General features: G+C 43.8%; 1 protein-coding gene across 1 annotated transcript in view; it reads left to right on the top strand.

Moving 5' to 3' along the window:
- LOC310790806 (NACHT, LRR and PYD domains-containing protein 12-like) overlaps window positions 1–24644 on the top strand; it is a gene marked incomplete at its 5' end in the record, with an annotated part of 78249 nt that overhangs the window by 27272 nt on the left and 26333 nt on the right. The window contains one exon of the mRNA XM_083652518.1: window positions 23120–23230. Coding sequence (XP_083508644.1) covers window positions 23120–23230 — 111 coding nt within the window. The remainder of the gene's footprint in view (window positions 1–23119; window positions 23231–24644) is intronic.

Genomic DNA, 24644 nt, shown 5'->3' on the forward strand with positions numbered 1-24644 from the left:
CAGCAGAGGTGGAACTAAGTTTGGCAGCTAAGTCTAAGTCCTAGAATTAGCCTAGCCATCGCAGGTCGGTTCCATATGACATTCTTAATAACTACACCACCAGTACCATACGGCAATACCCAATGACTAAGGCTGTGACTAGCCCCACTGGCACCGTTAAAGTATTCTCAGTGCCATCGGTTCCGTATGGTATTCTTAAAAATACCACCAATACCATATGGACCCTCCTCGATGACTCTATAGACAACAATAAAATTAGGTCAATTCACTATTCACTAACCACAGTCTATGTTTTACAAGATCATCAGAGTGCATCTGATACTGCTGGCTTGAAATGGCCCGCTCAGCAGTTCATACATCTACTACACCAACACTGGAGATCTATACTACGAATCTAAGTTTATGACAAACGTAGTCATCTAAGAGGGGGCATTCATAAAGACGTCCTTCCTCAAATGTATATTCAATCAAGAGCGAATTACCTGTGACATCAGCAACTACAATACCTGCCTCCCATTGCTCTTTCCCTTGCTCATCTATGAGCATGTGCTTTACATGCCTACCTACCATGTCTGCAGCACTGACACAGACTATCACTACATTCCCCTCCTGGAAATCTCTCCATACATCCCACTGTCTGATCTGCTCATCCTCATCATATTGCATGGTAAATAACTGACTATCATTCAGTTCTATGCTGTCTATCACTGTGGCCCTATACCACGCTGTGGTGCCATCTTCTACAACTTTGTGTCTGACTAACTTTCCCACAAGCTGCTCTGCTGCACTGATTTTTGGGACCGCAACCTGTGGAAGCCCTCCTCTTTTCCTTCCTACATCCCGAACCCGCTCCTGCTGCTTCTCTGCCAGGTGAAGAAACCCTTCCTTAGCCTGAGTAACTACATCTGAGGGAGCACAACCATATTCTCTCTCTTCTTCACTGTCTTCTTCTACTGGTGTCTCCTCATGCAATACACTCTTCAGATTACTGACCAGAGTGTCCAAGGGTAATGGCCTCCTGTCCTTAGTCACATTTAAAATTCCATTCACATTCTTCACTCCCAGGACAACACGCCTGAATCTCAACTGAGCTGATACAGCTTGCAGTTGCATCCTCTCATCAAAAGCCTGCAGCTGGTCATCTACCTCTTCAACTGTTGTCCACAAGCCCCCATATTTACACATCTCAACTGTGAGTTTTTGCTTCTCTGCAACACCCTTAACATCTCTCTCTGCCCGTTTCTTCCTAGTCTCTAGCAGCACCCTAACTCTCTCTTCTCTGATAGCCTGGGCTCTCTCAGAAAATGTGGCTCTTTGCTCTTTCACAGATCGTCTGGCTACAGACATTACCTGTGCTTTCCTATCACTATCTAAATGTGACAACCAATCCCAGGACCTGTTCTGCTTAAAAAGCATAATTCCCTCCAATGTAATTGTATCTGCCCTAGTCTTCTCCCTAAGCAGCCTATCAAACATGCCAAAATCACGCTCTGAGCTGGCATTCGTTTTTGGTGCACCTGCTACCTGTGCCTGGAGATCCTGGGTTACAGAAGAGTAACGGCCGTGCTGCAGATGGTCAGCTAACATGCACCTGCATACCCTGACAAGGCTGGCAAGAAGGATCTCTACTGCTTGCACAGTTAGAGCATCAAACTCTGCAGTGGTGTTCTGTACTAAACACTGAAGCACAAGGCTATCTGATACATCTATATCCTCAAACAGCTTCACCTCCCCTGTCACAAATGAGTGGCCATCTGCCTGCCACTCCTCAAGCTTCTTAACTTACTCCTGATACCTGTCATTCATGGCAAGTACATTCTCTCTCTCAGAAAGAGCAACCCACAGAGGATGGATTACCAATTTGTCAATCAGACCTAATGCCCTACAACCTGCAAGAAACTGAGGAACACCAAGGTCCTCATTCACAGCATGAACAAGCCTGTTCTCTGCCCTGTTGGCAGCTGTGAATGCACTAAGGTCATTACTGATGTAGTATAAACCAGCAGCATTGTGGAATGTGACATTTGCCCTACTGCCCTTTATCGTGGCAAGGGGAACACTGTCAGATCCATTCTTCTCCATAAGAAATGTTCTGAAGTGAACCGGCTTGCCACTCTTTTCACATCCACGTTCCTGCACAAGTTTACACACAGTTCTGAGTAGTCTAAGAGTACCGCTCTGATGTCTAACCACATGTTCACTATCGTCTTCATCCTCGCCCTCATCTCCACCCACATTACTGGCTGTCTGTGTGCCCTGCTTGCTGCAGCTACCTACCTTATCAGTGCCAAACACCAGATTTTCCCATTTACACAGAGTGTTGTTTGCCTGATGTGCTAAATTGTCAATAAGATGCAAGCCACAAAATAATTCATTAACTACACAGAGACTTGCCCTCTGTTCCTCACTACACTCATCAAAACCCTCTATGATATCTGGCAGAATATTGGCTCTATAGTCTCTCAGAATTTCATTAAACTTCTTCTGTGTGTTGGCTCTATCACTCATTAAATTCTTGATCTTGGAGAAGACTTGTTTCTCACAGTACTCAACATTCACCTGTCCCCCACCACTGCTGACAATATCCTGAATCATCTCCCTTACTGTTTCAAATGTGCACTGGGCAGTGCCGGATGCCTGCTCTCTTACGCCTAAATGTAGCCTACTGCCATCCGGCAAAAATACGCCTGCAGTGCCATATTTATGCCCGTGTTTAGTCGTGGCATCAGTACACAGTGTCAGTGTCGTGTTATTTTCTCTAAGAATGGTCTCCTGCACATGTTGCATTGCCACCTGTCTTGCCTCCGTGATCATATATTTACAAAAGGTGGTACCTGGCAACTTCCCTACCTCTATACCAGCCAGCTTCTCTAGTACGATTCTGACCACCTCTGTGGCTTTATTGGCACTTACCCCTTCACTTGTCACTAAATCCATGTACACTTCCCTAACGGCATCAGTGTACTTACCATGTTCGAAGGTGCCGATACGACTCTGGGCTACAAGCCTGTCTAATTCTTCACTTGCAGCAAGATGCTCACCCTTCCAAAAGTCTACCTCCTTGTTTAAAACTTGTACCTGCTCCAGTAAATCAGTAACTGTATGACAGCTCTGTTCTGCCTTCCTTTTATAGTAACCACAACTGAGAGACTCCTTTCTCTTCTCTGCTTTCATTTTTTCCATATCCTCACGAAGGTCTTGAATCCTGTTTGCTGCCTGCACTATTGCATTTACTATGCCTTTTTCCCTCCGTCTCAGTTCTTCTTTGTCTCGCTGCACTTTCTGCAACTTATTCTCCTTCCGCTTCAGCTTCTTATAAAAGTTCCTTGGCTGCTGCTGAGAGAGTCTCTCACTACACTTAGCCAACTTGGACTGTAGGCTTCTAATTTTAATTTCAGCCTCATACAGTTTTGAGTTTGTGGCTTTCTTTTCTCTATCTAACCTGTCCTTCTTAACACATTGAGTGCCAGCGACGCCATATGGCGTCATTAGAAATTTACCATAGGCTGCCAGCGACGCCAAATGGCGTCAGTAACTCCAAATTGTTTTTTTGACGGGGGGGTGTCGATCTAAGCTTCTTACGTCGCCTCTAACAATATTGTAGCTATTGGAGGTCGATAACCTATTTTACAAACCCATTAGGTGGCGACAGCACTCTCCTGATCAGAGAAAAAGGAGCCAAACACACAGAAGAAGTCGCTGGGGAAAAGGAGGAAATCGCATCGCATCCGTCCGTATGCATCGACGTGCATGAAGCACAACGAGCACAACGCCAGCTGTGCCCGCAGCAGCAGCATCCGCTGTCACAACTGAGCACCTCCGTGTACGCTGCCACAGCACATCCGCATAATCTGTCTTATTATTCTCAACTGGAAGCATATAGGCGATGGGCCCAGCCGGCGTATCTGCTTTAGTTATTGAAAGCAATGATCCTCATCGAGGGAGAACCCAGCCCTCTAAAGTTGCAAATATTATTTTCATCTTAATCAGATTCCGTTTGTTGCCACTCGCAAATTGTACGAGCCTTTCCAAAACCAGAGTTTAAAGTACGTTACATTTGCAGGCAAATGCTGCGACCTACTGGCCGGTAGAACCAATAGCACACCAAGATACTGTTGGAGGGATGTCATTGACCTATCAGAGTTCGTTACGTTATCATACGGCTCTACTCTTCCTACCCGAGACGAGTTGGACACAACAAACAAAACAACATGATATATAGCAGCAGCTGCATCACTATACATTTGAGCGTAAGTATTAATGGTTTGCAACTTGTTTGTGTTGTACAGCATTTTGTTCAAACATATGGTGACGTTGAATCAGTGTTAGCTTAGCGCTAGTTAGCTAGCACACGCTAGAATGGGCCTGCATAGCCATTTAGAACTAGCTAGTTTTTCTCGAATTGATATAACGTTAGCATGGAACCATCTCGTTTTGACAGTGGGGAGATGATGTTAGCTTTTAGGTTGATACTAAACCTTCAGATCTTTACTACCTAACATCCGAAAGCTAGTCACAATGCAGGCTGCAAACTCACCGTTAGCGTTAGGTGACAGCTTAGGGTAAGGTGACAGCAAACTTTTCATACCAAAATAGGAGGATTTCTGAGTCATTTGATTTCTGCCCTGGTATCTGTCACCTTTTTCACTCTCCATGACTTTGCATCCCTGAATATGAAGTCAGTTAGATTTATGGATCACTGCACCAAAACTTATGATATGCATACATGAACCACCATCATTCAGTCAGTCAGTCAATTAATCAACAACTGTATTAATCCAACTCGTTTTGAATAGTTTGTTGATGTAACAAATAGTAACATAAAAAGCAGATACACCAAATAGCTCAAATGTGAAAGAGAATCTATAAATGTTGATAAATGAAGATGGCTGTGAACCCAAAATAAAAATAATTACAATATTGTGACCCAGAGTTTAACTAAACTTCTGTGGGCACTGGACAGGGCTCTGCTAAGCACTGCAGTGTATGAGATTAAAAAGTGACTTCTGTTTTCTTTGCAGGTATATTTCCACCAATTCCAATGGATCTGTGTCCTGTCAGAACCCTCAACTGCAGTGTCCTGCAATACAGAACCATCTAGGTCACACATGGGCCGGACCCGGCCCCTGGACCATCTCAATCCAGCACCCAACGTCCTCAAAGGAAAACAAAACAATGCACAAAAAGTCAATAAAAGACAGCATCACGTTAATAAATCTAATCCGCTACAGCCATTTGATTTGTATCACTATGATATCAGGAGATTAATTTATCATAACTAACACCACAAGTGTCCATTGCTTAAAGTGTTGTGGTGGATTTGGGGTGTTTACAAATTCCAACACTCTAGGTGAGCACTTGAACACACCTCCACTTCTCCAGAAACGTTTCACGTCGCCATTTTCTCCTCCTGTTTGGTAAGTTTTGCAATCAAATTTAACGTTTTAAGTTGGTAGGTCGGTTAGATTAGCATAAGTAATATCAGTGAATGTGGTCAGAGTTGAGTTTGCATGCGAATATTTGTCATCAAATCCAATTGTAAAACGTATTTGTCGAAGTGGCCGACTGCTACCATGAGGCCAGTCTGTTTAACCACACTCATGGAGAAAGGAGCTAATGCTAACGCTAGTAATATCTGCTACAGGTTTTAATACAAGTTCTTCTTTGTTTTCGTTTGCAACTGCTAAAGCCTATAACGTTATCTTGTGGACAACGAGCGGGACATGCAGTGGAGGAGCGAGCGAGGGAAGAAAGGGAAGAAAGGTAACGTGGTATTATGGCGGACTGTTAGCAATTGTAGCTAGTAAACGTTAGCTCAGACGGCATGTAGCCTCAGCAAACCACTTATTGTGATCATATCCCCGCATTCACAGCACTCCCAGTGCTGGCGTAATCCATATAAACCCCCTTCTTGCTTCACCCGAAATGAAATGTCCAGGATTTGTGTTAGTTGGTGGCTCAAAATTAAGCTTTAGCTTTAGTAATAGCTTCGATAGCCAAAGCTTACACTGGCAGCATTGAGGCTAGCTGTGCATTGATTCTGCTTTGTTTCATAAAGCATGGTGTGGCCCTGAGATTAAAACAGTCTCATAGACCAGTTCCACAGTGGCCATGGCTCTGACTACAAACAGTGGCAGCAGCAGGGAGCCATAGCGCTAGTTTGAGCCACGTTTGCCATGTTTAAAGGAACAGCTCACCCTAAAATCCAAAATACCCTTTGTTCCAACCCGCAGATGCTGTGATGCTTTCCGCGCATGAAAGATTACTCAACTGATTTCTGAAATGACTGCCCGCAATATGCTGCCGCTGTGTTTTGTTTTCATCACCATGAGTTTGCTGAACAGGTAAATAAATAAATATTAAATAATTTAGATAGAAGTAGCCTAGATGTTGGTTTTAACTTGAATGATTTACAGTTGCACACATTGTGTGTGTGTGTGCCTGTAATCACGAGCACACACTAAACGCACACTTGTCCACATGATCACGTGTTTTACTGCCATTTTATTCAACTGCAAAATAAATCTTTTTTCAGATTCAATTAGATACCAAATACTAAGAAAAATGGTGCAAATCATAACAATTCAGCGCAAATAATGGCTTTCACGTCTGTGTAAAAGTGATTTGTGAAACTACGTCTGTAATGCTGGATAAAAAAAATCCTGAATACAAATGTTTTTTTTCTCTCTCATTGTAAAGTTAGTAGCTGGGCAAAAAAAAATCAAAAATATTTAAAATCCAATGCAAAGGTTTGGCAAAGTACAGCACAGCATAGCTTTGACTGATTTTGTCTGTTTATAGCTGTGGACAGTGTTTTGACTGATTTTGTCTGTTTGTAGCTCTGGACAGTGTTTTGAAGACAATGACTATCATCGGAGTCATCCTCTCCTTCCGCTCCTTGGCTCAGGAGGATCTGAGAGACGTAAGACACACACACACACACACACACACACACACACACACACACACACCCTCACAAATATAGACATGCATGTAGACACACAAATAATGCATGCAAGGACTGTTAGAACACACAGGCACAGTTGAAAGGTAAAACGTAAAAAAATGTATCTGTGCCAATCAGAAAATGAACCTGTCCCTGTTCCTAAAAAGTCTGTTTTGTCTCTTGTCTCTAGGTTTTGTCTTGTCATATTCCATTCCTGGTCAGTTCAGTGGAGGATTTCAAGGACCACATCCCGCGAGAGACAGACATGAAGGTAACACACGCTGAAAAGACACAAACCCTGGAAACACACTGGACACAAATAGTGGAAACAGTCCAAATTGCGTTCAAACTTGTTGTCTCTGTGTAATTTGCTTTCTCTCTCCTCTGTGTGTGTGTGTGTGTGTGTGTGTGTGTGTGTGTGTGTGTGTGTAGGTGGCAATGAATGTCTATGAGCTGTCATTGGCAGCAGGTTTACCCTGCGAGATCGACCCTGCACTGTTGGTGGCGCTGTCTTCACAAAAGAGTGGTAAGATAAACACAGACACACACAACGAACACACACAAGTGTGTGTGGGGGGGGGGGGGGTTTGGGGCAGCAGAGACACAAAGAAGTTATATTATGTTCTAATAATTTCCATCCATTTAATTATCTCCACTATAGGCATCTCCACTCAGCAGGGGACCCCAGCAAGGTGGCGAGGAGGCTGCTGCTTCTGCTGATAAAGATGACCGTGACGGGCCAGACGAAGAGGACAACACAGTTTCCACTTCCTCGGCTGAATCCATTCAACCTCAACCAAAACGGAAGAAAAGTTCTGTGCTGGACTTTTTTGGGGATGGCTATGGAGAGCATGCCATCCCCATTAAGATCGTGACAAGCTGGAGCGGTACTGGCTGGAAGCCTGCATCCCAGCAGACGAGGAGGATCCACTTGTGTGGTGGTGCGAGAAGGAGCGATCCTTCCCAAAGCTATCTCATCTTGCACGTCGCTATCGGTGTGTGCCTGCAACATCTGTGCCAGCGGAGAGTCTTTTCAGTTGCTGGACTCATAATTAACAGGCTGAGGCCTGACACCAGAACATGTTGACATGTTGATTGCGCTGAACAAAAATTCCTCTTTTCACTGATGCAGCAATTTCATTGTTAATGTAGCCTTCCTAGTAGTGTTTCTGATGGCGATTTATTTAATAATATTTTCTGTTCTCTGGAATATGTGCAATGTTCATAATGCACTGGGAAAAGTGCCACCTGCATTTCAGAGCACTTTTTTTTAAGTTATTGATGGTGGATTATTTATTTTTATTTGCTGTTATTAATGTGTGCAATGTTCATATAATGCACTGGGCAAACAAGGATTTTTTCAAAATGTCTATGGGTGAAAATTAATGGGGAATTCTCTAAAAGTATGTTAAATAAGCATATTTACATTTTGCAATAACTGCTAATCCTGTTTACATTGGTTAATGCTGCCTGCACATACTAAAACCATGCTGATACCCAAATCTTTTTCTTCTTGTAATATTTCAGTCTCCTCTCCTTTGATGCTTTTTATCTTATATCTTAATTGTTTATCCACCCGGCCACATGTACATGTGTATTTTGATTTGCATTTGATTTAATAAAACTTTACTATTCACGATGTTCCTCGCAAATGTTCTTCCCCATTCAATAAATAAATATTGATGGCATTCATTGAAAGTGTAACAATAACGTGAATTTAAGCACACAGCATTGATTTATTATTATTATTAGGGAGGGGTTTAGCCAAGCATGACCAATAGCAAAGCTATCATAAGATCTGTCAACCAATCACAAGTGATATTTCTCTGTGGCTCCATCCAATGAATGGACAAGCTAGCGGGTTAGTGACAGCTCTATCCACCAGTCACAAGCCATCTTGTATTGTAAGAGTGAGCTGCTCTCATCCAATGAATGAATTCCTTTTTTCGTTAGAGGGCTGAGCTTGCTGCTATTCACATTCTAATTAGGCGCACTGCAAGGTGTGAAACATCTATTGTCGCGGCTGAAAGTCCCCCCCCGCCCCCGCCCCCCCGTGCCGACACCCGCGGATGCGTTTTCGGCGATCAGCGGACAAAACAAACGCAACACCACAGGTTTTGTACTGCCGTGAACTGCCAGGAATTAGAGAGGTATGTGGCCGTATGTGGCGATCTAAGGGGACGGAAACCTGGCTTTTCGTGCAGTGTTTGAGATCAATATCGTCCAAGTCAGTCGTAAAATGGAGTTGATTTGGGGCCAAGTGGTAGCCTGTATTTCCTGCATCTAAATAGCTATTTTTCTTCCCGTTTTCGCCACATATCGCCGTAATCTGATCCGTCAACATCCAGCCGAGTGTTATTTCACCCCAGGCTGTTTCCTGGAGTGCACAGGGATCAAATTACCTCAAACGTGATCTAGGTCACCAAGTCTCGTGAAGTCCCGCGATACTTTCCTGTCGACTGGCCAAATACAGGCAGGACGCTTTGCGGTCGTGGTTTTAGCGTAACCTATGTGGGGTTTGGCGTAACCTATGTGGGATTCGAAATAACGAAGGTTATGCCAAAAAGGAAAAAAGCACGCCTACAAAACTGCCGTTGATCACCTGGAAGACCTTCTGCCCCTGTGCAGATACGGTAACCCTGGGGAAAGCCTGGATGTTAAAGAAGATGTTGTGACAGCGGCTAGGCGGTACATGGTGTCACTGTATGAGAGGAGTGACTTCAGTGGTAATTTGGATGCACTGCGAGCCCATCTCTTTGGCAATATCAAAGGAGACATGCGTTGCCTTCCACCTACCGAAGATGCCTTCGTTCCAGTTACACCTTCGCCGAGCCCTGCATCAGTTGGCTGTATGCAAGCGAGCACACATGTCTCAACCAACCTACCCTGTTGCCACTGACTTCGGCAGAGAGCTTGTCAGTGGTAAGCTGATGGCAACCATGATGCTGAAGGAGGCAAAACCTGCAGAATTCAAACACACCAAATACTGTCACTGCAAGAAAAGCATGTGTGCTCTTGTGTGAGAGCCAATGTCAAGTGTGTCATCGCATGTCTCTGCACTGGGGACCCCAATAAATGTTCAAGTATTGAACTCACACTTGAAGACAGTGACAGTAATTGAGTTATTTTGTTCATTGCAAAGGTAATTTTATGTTATATTATAGACCTTGTTGCCAGTCTTTTTTCTTTCTTTTTTTAATGTGTTGTGTTCAATAATTTTGTTCAGCTAATGTTTAATTTAATGTTTTCTAGATACTGGTCACAATCTATCCAAATTAAGCTGTATAACAATAATTGTTTTGTTGGCTTGTCATCCAGTGTACATTTTGTGATTAAAATCATTTTGTTGTTTTCAATTTCAAGTATTGTCTTTGGGGTACAGGGTTTTGTTAAAACTAAAAACATGTCTCGAGGAATTTCGAGCATAAAGGTAATAAAATCACCACAGATCCATTGATTTTGGGTTGATTTTAATAATCTTTAGTGTGGAATGACTATAATATCTGCTGAAAAGAATGACACATTGGCTGATGTCATATTTCAGGATATAATTGCTTACTAACAAAGTAAAGATGAAAATAATGGAGAAAATTCAAAAAACGAGTGCTTTTTTGTAATAGAAAATGGCTATAAATCATTTGGAAAGGTTTTGTAAGTGTATTTCTTAACTTGGTGTTGTCAACACACATGTTCTGTGTACCTGGGATGAATTTATTGACAGCCTACGCAACCCACTGAGGACTTTGAGGAAAAAAAACTTTCACATTTTTCGGTCAAAAAATAAAGGCTTCATATACAAAAATGGCCACAACTTTTTTTCGCAAGGTTTCCGGCAGAGCAGACCTCTCATTCAGTGGACCTTAATGTCCAAATGAAGAGATAAAACACAAACAAAAAGTATAGCATGCCATGTCAGGTCCTCTCAAATTTTGGGTGACTGGATCCCTGACTATAAGCTGCTAGCGCGTGAGCTAATTACCAAGACAAAGCAGAAAAACAGGGGGTGGTTTTTACACGGCGCACTGCACATTTTGACACGAATAACAAAAAAAAACCAAACGAAAAACGAAAACTGACTCCGCAGCGTTCAAGAGAACAAGTTGGCGGACAATTTCATGTCTTTACCTCTCTGGTTCCTCAAATTTGAAGTTAGTGGCGAGGCGAATGAAGGGAAATGACGCGATTTTCGTCGGTATAACCCAAACAAATCAAAAGGAACCATTCACCATGACGTGTACACAGGGGTTGGCTATAATTTAAGTGACAGACCAAAGGACAAATCAAAAAATCCAGTTGGGAATCCACTCTTAAAGGCGAGGAGTGACGATTTTTTGTTGTGCCGTTTTTTTCAAGCGGGCTGAAACGCTGCATTTGCTCCTCTAAACAGAGCTTGATTTAACTTATAATTTCGGCCTTTTTCAAAATTATTTTTTCATTTTGTAGTAGTGATGGTGCATATTTATCGATACAAGCCGTGTTTTTATTTAAACATGACCCGAAAGTATGTTTAATACTAGATTGAAATAAGCCCAGAATGCAGAAATCTCCCATAGTGATTACATTACAGCGTGGTTAGAGCGGTGGGTTTGTCCTGCCTAACATAAAGCCACTCTGTGAATAGGAGCCTTTTTTGGGCTCATAAACTGAGAGTGGTCCAGACCGTAGCTGCCGTCCGTGGACCTGGTCGTGAAGGACAATGCCAGAGCATAGATAACTGAGCAGTTCCATTTATCATTCTGTACATATGTCCCAGTTTCAGGAAAGAGACCCTCTGCTCCACAGGAAGCCATCCCATTATTTTAAAATGTGAAGGCTCAATATGGGTTCTAGGTGGCAAATTCAAAACCAGTCTAATTGTCTTGTTCTGGCTAGTTTGTAGTATGTGTTTACTTTTTGCAGTAACACCACTGTACCAGTATGTACTTGCATAATCATAATGACTAAGAATCATGCAATTTGTGAGCAATTTCATGGTTTCCCGGGACAAAAACACCTTCTTTCGGTGCAGAAATTTTACCCGAGCGTTAACTTTTTTAATCGCCTTCAGGGCCATGGTTTCCCCTGAAAGTGTCTGGTCGAGGTCTGCACCAAGGTATCTGACACAGTCTTTGGATCTGACATTGGTGCCATTACAGTTAATGTCAAGCTTGGAGCATTGCTTTAATTTATGTTTTGAGCTGAATAAAATGGTCTTCCCCAAGTGGATTGACAACTTGTTGTCAACTAACCACTTGTGAAGACTTTCCAGCTCCCTACTTAGACTGGTTGGACAGGTTGATGCAACACCCTCTGAATGTCACAGGCTCAAAACTGTCATGTTAGAAAAAAAATTGTTATACTATTGTGTTGTGTCTGTCTGAGCGAGGGAGTCAGAGAGAGAGAGAACCGGCGAACCTTTTTTCAAGTATTGTGCCTGTCAGACTGATGAGCAAGAGAGAGGGAGTGACACAGAGAAGGGCGACAGAGGAGAGGCAGAGGAGCACTCCGCGCAATCGGCGCACTGAATAGGCCTGGTTTTCAAAAGCGCAAAGCGCTAAATTAACGCCAGGTGGGAAGATATCATTAGGCCGGTATTTAAGGCTGAAACGCCCATTCTCGCCCATTCTGGGACTGCGCCACGCCCATTTCACCTAAAGCGCATTTGGGGGCCTAAAGCCATGTTGATATCTTCCCGAGGCAGGCGCAAGGCACGTTTTTTTGCGTTTAAGGCTCGTTTTTGCGCCGAAGGCCTGTGGGAGAATAGGGCCCTATATCTTCTCTCAGCGAAATACTACACTAAGACAGACACATTCACACGCATGTGTTCTAAATTTATATGTTGATATGTTGTTATGTTGCACAATATATATTGTTGCTCGTGTCTGTCACGTTGACTATAGGCTACCAGCTGAACTGTACATAGTATACTGACTCTGACTCTGACTATACTTCTCCTCTTTCAAGACGATCCCAAAAGTGAGATCAAAATAGGAAACACCATATATATATATATATATATATATGTACATATATTAGGGCTGTCAGCGTTAACGCGTTAATGCGTGCCGATCATAACGCGTTATCTTTTTTTATCGCGTTAATCGCATGCCGCTATTTTGTCCCTTCGTCGCACCCGTACTTGTAGTCAAGCCGTTCGGTTTCCTATCTCCTGCTTGTGCAGGAGGCATGGAAGAGAACGACAGCAATACGCTTTTAAATGGCTCGTTTTACTTAAAAAAAACTCCCCAAATGGCACAGTGGACAAGTCAAGAGCCGTAGTTTGCACCTTGTGTAAAACGGAATTAAAATATCACGGAAGTACATCGAGTTTGAGGCGAGCCATCACCTAAAAGTAGCTAGCGGCCAGCTAGCAGCCAGCTAGCTAGCGCGAGACTGATCACTCATTCTTCCTTCAGAATCTCGGATGCGCGGGTCCTCTAACCACTGGGAGGTCGGCTCCAATGGCTTCACGCGATATAAACGTTATCAATACACAGTTTCCAATACCGAGCCATTATTCACATGGAAGTGCCAAAGTTTTTAGCTCAGACACAGCCTTCTTCGGCTGTGTCATTTTGGGTTTCGACTGCTCCACAGCGCCGCCGCCGGAAGTATCGGTTCTAGATATATTTTGTAGACATTGTTACCTCCTGTCTACATTCCAAATCTAAAATTCAAGATCACAAAGTACATTTATTTGCATTAATTTGATTCCCAATGACGACACACTGGTAAGAATGATTAATATCTAATTAAAAATGCTTTGAAATGCAAAATAATGGCATTTTAAACATGCGATACAAAGATGCGATTAATCAAATTAATCGTTTGACAGCCCTAATATATATATATTGTAACGTGTTCAGGTAATCCAAGTATTACCTGTAATGTGATGTGCAACCTAAGTGTCTGGATTGTAGCTAGGAACTAATGTGTGTGGGTGTGTTCCTAGGGGAAACGGGGTATATAGGACCAGCGGCCGGGGTGCCGGGGTGAGTCTAGCTATGGAGCGAGCTGAGACCGGTTGCTATGTGTAGAGCTAGCTGTGTGAAGCTAGCTGCTAGGAGCTAAAGAAGCCTGTGAATAAAGACCCTGTACCAACTACAACTCTCCGTTCCTTGGCGTATCACCGATACGTTACATTGGTGTCAGAAGTGAAGCGGTAACGCCTGATTTCGGTCGAGAGGGGAGAGAGTGAGGAGGAACGGCGGAGGAAAAGTTGGAGATCAAAGGCTTGAGCGACCTAGCAGTAGCGAGCTAGCTGTGTGAGCTAGCTGCTACGAGCGCCACGTGTGATGGTGCGATTAGAAGAATGCCTGTCGGCGAACGGGAGAAAAGAAGAGCTGACGACAGAGATCAGCTCGGCGCTGGCGGCCATGGAAGCCCGTGTGTTGAAAGAAGTCAGACGGCTGTTGGAGACGATACCAGCCTGGGCAGAGGGGCTTATGGAGCTGCTACGAGAGCTCGCGCAGCACGGAGAGAAGCGGACGGAGGAGCCACAAAATAGACTGTGCTGGAGCTGTGGAGAACCGGGCCATGTGGCGAGGTGGTGCCGAGGCGAGCCCGGGAGACGGACCGGGTATGCGGGACAACGACATGGACAGCAGGGAGCCTGCTGGGCATGCGGCGCGATCGGACATTTAGCCAGAGAATGTCAAGAAGCTGTCGAGGACTGGAGAACAGCGGGAGAGGAGAGACGTGCGGGCGGTGGACAGGTGAGACTTTGTTGGACGTGCAGGTCGCCTGAACATTTAGCTAGAGACTGCACTAAGAGTGTGAACGCTGGAAGAGACACACAGCCGGGGGAGCAGCCCGAGCAACAAGCAGTGGAGCAGCCTGAGCAACAAGCAGAGGAGCAACGGGGCAGTACAGAGCCGATTGTTCTGGGCAGGAGAGTGACTGTTGAGCCGGCCCAGGCTAGCTGCTCTGCATGCCAGCCAGTGGTGGGGGAGATCGCCATCAGCGACGAGACCATCAGGATAATGGGAATCGTTTTGAACAGCCAGAGGGAGGTGAGCGACATCACCTGCAATGCTGTTACAGTGGGGGGAGCGGCGCTCGTGTCCCCGGGGGAGCGAGAGGGGTCAACGCTGGAGGAGCCGGCCCAACCAAGCCGCTACACAACCCCCACGGCTGCACTGCAGAAAGTCGAGGTGGAGATCGACGCCGATGTTGTCCGCCCTGCTGTCCTCGACACGCCGCCCCCTGGGGGAGCGGGACGGGAGGACGAGCGAGTGCAAGACCGGGAGGATGAGAATGTGACTATGGAGGATGTCGATCTGGAGGAGTGGATACGCAGACAGGCGGAGGACGCTAGCGTTGGACCGGTGCGCAGGTGGGTGGCGGCCGGATGCCGGCCTCGCCTGGAGGAGATATGCATGTATTCAAGTACCACGAAGGAACTGTGGGAGTTGTTTCCGGACTTGAGGGTGAGAGAGTCGGGGATTCTGGGGTTAGATGGGCGCGGGAAGAGTGGCAGCGTCGTGGTGGTGCCCAGCTGCCTGCGGGGACTGGCGCTACGGGGGGCGCACAGGGGCCGCAGGGGTCAGGGGCATCGAGGGGCTGAAGAAACACTCAGCCGCCTTTGTCGAGTTTTCTACTGGGTACAGATGAAGGGAGACGTAGAGGACTACTGCCTTAGCTGTGTCGACTGTAATGTGCTTCGGGTGGGACAGAAGCTGTAGAAGGGGAGATGGAAATAGTGGTTGAAGTGAAGTGGGATAATGTGAATAAGATAAGAAAAAAGGTTTAAATGAAGGTAATGGAAAAAGAAAATAAGGGTGCTAATGGGAAGTAACTAAATGATTGGAATGGGAATGTGAATTGAAATGTGGGTTGAATTTAAGGAATGGGAAAAGAGGGAAGAAATGAAAAGAAATGCAAATGGTGGTGGTGGAACGAAAACTAAGAAGTGTGCTGAAATAATAAGAGACAAATTGGGGGAATACAAAATGTTGTGGGGTGGTGTGTTTTGGTACAGGGGGATATGTGTGGGTTGTGGGTGTCAATGTGGGCATTGAGCTAATGTTGGATGAGGAGTATGTAACGTGTTCAGGTAATCCAAGTATTACCTGTAATGTGATGTGCAACCTAAGTGTCTGGATTGTAGCTAGGAACTAATGTGTGTGGGTGTGTTCCTAGGGGAAACGGGGTATATAGGACCAGCGGCCGGGGTGCCGGGGTGAGTCTAGCTATGGAGCGAGCTGAGACCGGTTGCTATGTGTAGAGCTAGCTGTGTGAAGCTAGCTGCTAGGAGCTAAAGAAGCCTGTGAATAAAGACCCTGTACCAACTACAACTCTCCGTTCCTTGGCGTATCACCGATACGTTACAATATATATATATATATATATATATATATATATATATATATCTGTCTGTATACAGAGAGTCACACCGTCTGTATACAGAGAGTCACACTCTCTGTATACATTTTGGGTATACAGGTAAAAAAGGAGTGGAGAGCAGGAGAACTTGGAGAAAATCCAAGGCGACAACTGTTTCAGAAGTAATAATGAAAAAGCCTTTATTGTGGCACGGCTAACAAAGTTCAAACAGGGACCGACGTGTTTCAGCTCAGCAGAGCCTTTATCAGGGTAGAGGCCCAACACAATGCATACACACATATATATATATATATATATATATATATATATATATATATATATATATATATATATATATATATATATATATATATATATATATATATATATATATATATATATATATATATATATATATGTATATATATATGTATATATATATATATATATATATATATATATATATATATATATATATATATAGTGACATCACTCAGCCATCAGTGAGTAGACCTCCCAGACATACCTGTGTCTCACAGAGAACCTGCATCAACAATCATTGTGAACAATAAGGCATCAATACATGATGGATGTTATACAAAGTAAAGAAGATCCATAATAAAGTTTGAAAACACAAATTGGTTAAACCCCAAAAACAAGAGAGAGAAAGAGAGAGACACAGAATGCAGTAAATGCACTGCAAGTGGGACCAGTGCTGAAAACACTGCCCACAGACTAGAGGTAGTAGCAGGAATCACAATCCCAAGCTGACAGGGAGAACTACTGTATATACAATCAACAATTATACAGCCTACAAAGGTGAGGCAATAGAGGCCCTCACAAGGAGCCACACATTGAAAAGTCATCTAAACAGCCCAACAATGGAATGTAGCTGAGAAAAAACCCCAAAATGAACAAAAAACTATCTCAAGCTCACATTGAGCCACAGTAGACTTATGGAATTCAGCATTAAAACTCTTAAACCTTAAAGCAATACATAGCTATTTTCACACATGAACTCCGGATCAGGTGAGGGTTGCTCCCCACTGAGCCTGCCCCGGATGATACGTGAAGTGTACCCTTTCACACATGAGGCATGTTGCATTCACACATATGAGTAGCACCTCCGCAGAGTTTGTAAAGTAGAGAGGGGAGTTGTGAAAACCAAAAATACATAATGGGTGATAACTGCCTAACATTCACGGCATATAATCGTTTGCGCATAACATTAGTAATTAATTAAACAACCCTACAACTCACGCCCAGATGCATCGATTTCCTCGAGTCGCAAGCACTACAAACAAAACAGGTCTTTGCTATGTTCAGATCTAAAATGCATCAAACCTACTAGAATTATACAGAATACAGGAAGCTAGACGTTTTTACCTTCAAAATAAAATAAATGTATTACTTAGTAACAAAAAATCAGAATGTCGACTCACTACGGGTTAAAATTGACTTTTCGAAGGGAGCAGATATTCTTCCAGTTTATCTCCGTTCTGTATCTTTCGAAACACACACAAAAAAACATTACACGTGCATTTACTTTATTTAATTGCCATTATTGCGAAGGTTATACCCGGAAGTTTTCGTTTTATACTGCCTGACTTGACGCTACTTGGAATTTGCGGTTCTGCCATTGAATCTTCACAAACGCTGTGTAAACGTTAAATCAAAGACATGAACGCAACCAGATCCAGATACCCTACCTAGCGATGTCCAATACTGGGAAGCGGGACGACCCTCGCGTCCAAAAATGCTTATTAACACATTCACTGCCAGCCGTTTTTTTTTTACTGTAGGTAGGTTCTGCCAGAGGGTTTTTTTGAGGATTCTGGCTCATCTTTCAAGACCCGAGGATTCTTTTCTCCTAAGATTTTGTGAACACACAATATCTCAAAAGAACTAATAGAATGTGTGCTTTCTCTGTCTAAAAGAGTTAGTTTGTAGAGTTAGTAGTTATGTAAGCATTAGCAGTTGAATACAGCATGGTTTCAGCGCCTGGAAATTTATTCTGAGATAAACGGCTTTTTGTGAAATTCGATAGAACAGTCACTTTAACCATTCATTTTTGGCATCAGTAAGACGTCAGACATCTAAACAATAGTTTTGAACAGTAATTTCCTCCATAACAGCAGGAAACCCCCCTCTGCTTCCAACTCCTCCCTCCGTGGGCGTTCTCCTCCGCCCTCCTTGGCTCTGCAGCGGGTCTGTGACAAACGAGTTGCTGCTGCCTGCATGGCTGCTGCCTGGCAGTCTGGATGGGGCTCGCTGGATGGGTTTCGCTCGTTTCTTGGCGGTCCGGTTGAGAGCTCTGATGAAGCTCTTGCGATTCTGGGCTTATTTATGGTGCGTGTTTCAAAGTGTGCATCCAGTCTATTCTTGGAACCCCCCACCGTTGCCACCGCTGTGCGTCAGCGCGAAAGTGAAAGCGTTTTCGCCATCCATTTTACTGTATGAGAACGGCTTCCTCGCGCTTTTCCCTCCAGTTTTGGCTCGCCTCTTTCTACTGTGGAGAGACATGTCGCCACTCAGTGGGTCGGTAAAATAGATTATACACATTCAATACCTCCAATATTGGTATAGGAGACGTAAAAGGGTTAGATCAACGTCCCACTGTCAAAAAAAAAAAATCGATTTTTTTTAACACATTAAGTGCCATAGACGACCTAACTCGTCTTACATAATCCAGCGCTTAAGTGCCAAGGACGGACTAACTCGTCTTACATAAAGATTTTTTTTTTTTGACAGTGGGACATCAATCAACCCCTTTTACATCTCTGAGATAACTATTTGGAGCAAGAGCATGTGTGTAATCTATTTTACCGACCACTAAGTGGCGACAGAGACCGAGAGAAGTCACAGCCACGGGACCCAAAAGCCACAAAAGCAGCCGCCTCCCGCGGACATGGCTTGGCGATTTTACAGTCATTAGCCCGGACACACACACACAGAACGGACAGAGATCCCTTCCCCCCAGAGCCGCGCAGCAACGCGCGAACACACACACACACACACACACACACACACACACACACACACACACACACACACACACACACACACACACACACACACACACACCGCGGAAGCAAGCCATTCAAGGAAATGGCGACGCGATTTTACAGTAATCCAATTCAGACTCGTCTTGCCCGACAGGCAGACAGGCAGGCAGGCAGCACAACGCGCTTCTGACACGCTCCTCCTTCCTCCTGGCTCTAGAGCCAGGAGGAAGGAGGAGAAGACACACGGAGGGAGGAGTTTGAATGAGAGGGGTGTTTCCTGTTGTTATGGAGGAAATTACTGTTCAAAACTATTGTTTAGAATGTCTGACGGTCTTACTGATGCCAAAAATGAATGGTTAAAGTGACTGTTTCACAAAAAGCCATTTATCTCTGAATAAATTTCCAGACGCTGAAACCATGCTGTACTCAACGGCTAATATCTACATAACTACTAACTCTGCAAACTAACTCTTTTAGACAGAGAAAGCACACATTCTATTAGTTATTTTTAGATGATTGATGTTCATGAATTCTTAACAGAAAAGAATCCTCGGCTGTTCTAAAATGAGCCAGAATCGTCAAAAACACCCCTGGCACAACTTACCTACAGGAATGAAAACATGGCTGGCATTCAATGTGTTAACGTAAAAACACGTCATTGGCAGTCAACCGTTGGATTTTGTTTGACGTAAAAACACGTCATTGGCAGTGAACGTGTTAAATGTGTGTGCTGTGCGAAGCAGACATGAAATCAGATCAGAGCCATGAGCCTTTCAATCCAGCAATCCAGCAACATGTTGGCTGTCGCACACGGAGCAGTTTTGAGCTTCATTTGGAAACCAAATGGCATGATGTGTTTTTTGCTCGCTCATTCACATCGACTATTTATATAATAATAATCTGTCACGATGTCTCTGTCCTCATGCACTCACGAGCTGACTACTTACTTCACGGAGCTCTGGAGGGGGGCGGGGGGGGGGGACAATACGCTTCTGCGACTACGGCTGGGGGTACACTTCCCTCCGTCTAGGAGGAGGCTCGCGGGCGCGCGCATGAGCCAACTAAACCTGTTCACACATGGCAAGCATACGGCTGGCCTCTAGATAACTCCTGAATTCCAGACATGTGTGAAAGCAGCTCATGATTGAATTATGCAGAATGTACACTCGAAAAAAACAAACAAAAAAAATACACATACATTATGCATTGTTAAAACAGACCCCAACATCAAAAATACAATTAATGCTACAGCCCATTAAAAAGCCTGACGCCACAGGAGATGGTGGAGTTTCTCAGTCTATTTGTTCTGGTTTTTGGCAAAGACAACTGATTGCCTCTGCACAGAACACGGCCAGTCCTTTCTTCCTTACTAGGAGGGAGGATGTGGTGGAGCGGGTGGTTAGGCTGGTGCATCATGTCCTGAATCAGCTTCACAGTGACCTGTTCTCTTCCTGTCTGCAGATCAGGTAGATGCAAAGAGATGTCCTTGAACCTCATCATTATTTTGACAGCCCTTTTCTGAACCCTGTCCATGGTGGCTCGTTGTTTAGCCGTACAGCCCACAAGCAGTACACTCCCATATTCTAGACATGGTCTGATCAGTGTGTTATAGATATCGACCAGGTCTTCTACAGGGAGCCCATTTCTTGACATCACAGTGAGAAAATGCAGACGCTTGGAGGCTTTTTTCACAGCCTCCTCAACGTGAACATCTCCACTGAGCTGATTGTCCAGATGGAAACCCAGGTATTTTGTGCTTGTGACAACAGGGACAACCTGGCCGTTGAGGATTAGAGGGGCTGGCTGGGGAGGGTCCTTAGTGAAGCATACTCTCAGCTCCATTGACTTCTTGCCGTTGAGAAGCATGTTATTTGCTGCAGCCCATTCCTCAAGCCGCTTTGCTTCGCCAGCCATTGATGTATCAGTTCCTATGTCAGAGAGTCTAATGGCACGGGACAGCCCTATATCGTCAGCATACCCTATATCAAGTGTATCATTGAACAGGACTGATCGGATGGACGTACAGTATATAACAGGAACAGGTAAGGTGAAATGACGCCCCCTTGTGGAACCCCAGATGTAATGTCTTTCCATGTGCTATATATGCTATTAGCCACAACTCTCTGTCTTCTCCCTGTTGTATAGCTGTGGAGCCAGGTGAGGAGCTGTGGACAAAGATCTAGTGCAGCCAGGTGCTGTAGGAGATTTGCATGGTCAACACGGTCAAAAGCCTTTGACATATCAGCCAGCAGTATCCGGACCATTGGTGCATTACAAGAGTCTGTCTGAATAAGCCAGGTGTGGGTGGCTTCAACAAGAGCATTTGTTGTGCTATGTCCTGGTAGATATGCATGCTGATTCTTGCATTCTTTCAGGGCTGTTGGCATGAGCTTTTTAAGCACACATTTCTCCTGGACCTTTCCAAGACATGAGATTAGGGAAATTGGCCTCCAGTCGCCTATCTGTCTTGGGTTTGGGACTTTAGGGACAGGGCAGATGTTTGCAGCCTTCCACTCATTAGGTACAACTCCCAGTTGATACGAGCAATTCACTAGATGTGTGACAACTGGTGCTTTTCTAGGATTTAGTCTTAGGAGAGACTGTTTCATCTGAGAGAAATCAATGTCATCATTTAGACCAGGAAAAGTGGTTGCTCTTAGGGTAACGATCCAAAAAGTTTCTCTTTGGAGAAGATGTTTGAGTCTGTCCCGTCCTCTGATAGATTTGAGGATGACTTCTATTGCCATGATTCTGTCAGTTACAATGTGTGTGTCCAGCAGGTTTGTAATGATTGGCCATAGGGTAATTAGGATTGTTAGAACGTATAGCATATTTATGTTCAGCAAATCTATCCTTGAGTCTACGTTTGGTGCCTGCCGACCCGACGACGGTCGACAGATACCACCCCCCCCCCCCCCCCACACACACACACAGAGACACCCCTCCCCCCCCCACACACACACACAGACACCCCCCCACCCCCCACACAAACACACACACAAACTCGGCATAGCGCCACCTACTGGCAAAAAGTTGTTTATCTTGAGAACCGGTTGTCCGATCAACTTCAATCTTGGGGAGTGCGCTTAGGGGGACCTGGTGGAGTTCAGTCCCAGATTTCATGCAATTCAGCATAGTGCCACCTACTGGCAACACAAAAAGTGGTTTACCTCATGGACCATTCACCCCATTGACTTCAAACTTGAGGAGTGTGCTTCTGGGAACCGCCCAGAACACACACAGGCCTTACACACACAACACAACACAACACAACACAACACAACACAACACAACACACACAGGCCTTACACACACAACACAACACAACACAACACAACACAACACAACACAACACAACACAACACACACAGGCCTTACACACACAACACAACACAACACAACACAACACAACACAACACAACACAACACAACACACACAGGCCTTACACACACAACACAACACAACACAACACAACACAACACAACACAACACAACACACACAGGCCTTACACACACAACACAACACAACACAACACAACACAACACAACACAACACAACACAACACAACACAACACAACACAACACACACAGGCCTTACACACACAACACAACACAACAACACAACACAACACAACACAACACAACACAACACAACACAACACAACACCAGGCAGCAAACTGGCTTTATAATCTCGTAATGTAATAAATTGACTTTATTGTTAAAGTGCAGATTAGGATCAGAACAGAAGCAGCTGTTCTCCTTATAAAAAACTCCAGATGAACAGAAACAGTAACATTGTGACAACGCATTGTTGTCTGTCTTTACTAGAACTAATGATGATATTAAACATTTGTGTTTGCAGAGGTCAGTACCACAGGCAGAGAGCAGAGTCTCCAGCACCCAGCTGTAAGAATGACCGCTCTAAAGGCAGACCTCCAAAGTTCAGTAATGAACCTGGACCCCCAGACACAAAGTAAGAGGACTGTAGCACTCAATAACATAATAATATCTTGAAAATGTAGTAAAATCTGCACTTTAACTTGATCAAAAATGTTTTAAACCAAGTAATGTAATAACTTCAACAATAATATAATCAAATGTCCTGGCTGATATTGTCATAATATTTGACTGATTAATACATTTCAACATAATAGAACCCAATCCTCCTATAATAAAATTGCCTAGGTGGACGGGCAGGTGGAGGTGTCTGTCAGTCACGATTTGTGTCACGTTTTGTCACGAAAGTGACCGCCTTCATTCATGGGAAAGTGCACGGAATGTTTTGTATACAATGTCCATCAGTCAGACAGCTGCCTTCCAGAAACTAGAGTCCAGGTGGAGGTATTGCAGCAAGCAGCATTACTCAGTTAGCCAAGTAAGTTCTAAAATAGCAACAACTTCTCTGAACATTTGTTAATAAATGGCAATAATAATTTATTGTCATGTGTAACAAGTACTGTACAATGAGATGCTTTCTCCCCATTTGCTCCTGCAGTCTAAATTCTAAACGGATTCATGAACACAATAATTACAGTAGAAAGTAACCAAGTAAGAATTATCAATACTATGGTAAAAAAAAATCACCACCCCCGTAATGTGCTGTAGTATTAATCATTCTTGCTCAGTTACTAAATGTTAATTGTTTAATGTTAATGTTTGTAGTTTGTAGTTTCAGTAAACTACACAAAAATGTCAAAAAAGTACATGAATCATGAAACTACTTGAATCATGATGCAAATATGAATGTAGTTGAACTACCAGCAGGTTGCTGCAAAATGTAGTTAAACTAGTAGTTTAATTACATGTAGTTCACTAGTCTCCATCACTGAAAATAGAAGAAAAGACGGTTTAAAACAAAACACTTTGCATGACTCTATGTTCCCATTTAGAAATGGAAGGATAAAATAGTAGAATTAATTTAAATTGATACAGCATGTGTTGACACCTGACCATGCATGTATTACACTGACTCCCTCACATAACACATTATGCCCTGCCCTCTACTGGCCTAAAACATGTATTACACTTAATGACAGTTAATGTGTAAAGCACACAGGATGTTGCACAGACGTTATGAAAACAGCTAAATCTAAGGCAAAAAACTTGAAAAGTTAAATTCATTTTGAGGTACTGGTCTAAATGAATAAATCATGGAAAAGACTTGAACTGCCCGACACTAAGAGCCCTGAGCAGACCCAACTTTGCTGCAGTGAAAGAAAGGTACAGATTCAATAGAGCCAAAGTCATGCCCACTTTAGGTATATGAACCAAGAGTTTTCATCCTCCATTCTTTTATACATAGACATTTCATCAAACGCTGATAAAAATAGTTTTACTTGGTAAAACCAAGTGATTCAGCTGCAGGTGTTACTCTAATAGTTTGCTTG

Source organism: Poromitra crassiceps (genome assembly GCF_964638095.1).
Source record: "Poromitra crassiceps genome assembly, chromosome: 15".
NCBI lineage: Eukaryota > Metazoa > Chordata > Actinopteri > Beryciformes > Melamphaidae > Poromitra > Poromitra crassiceps.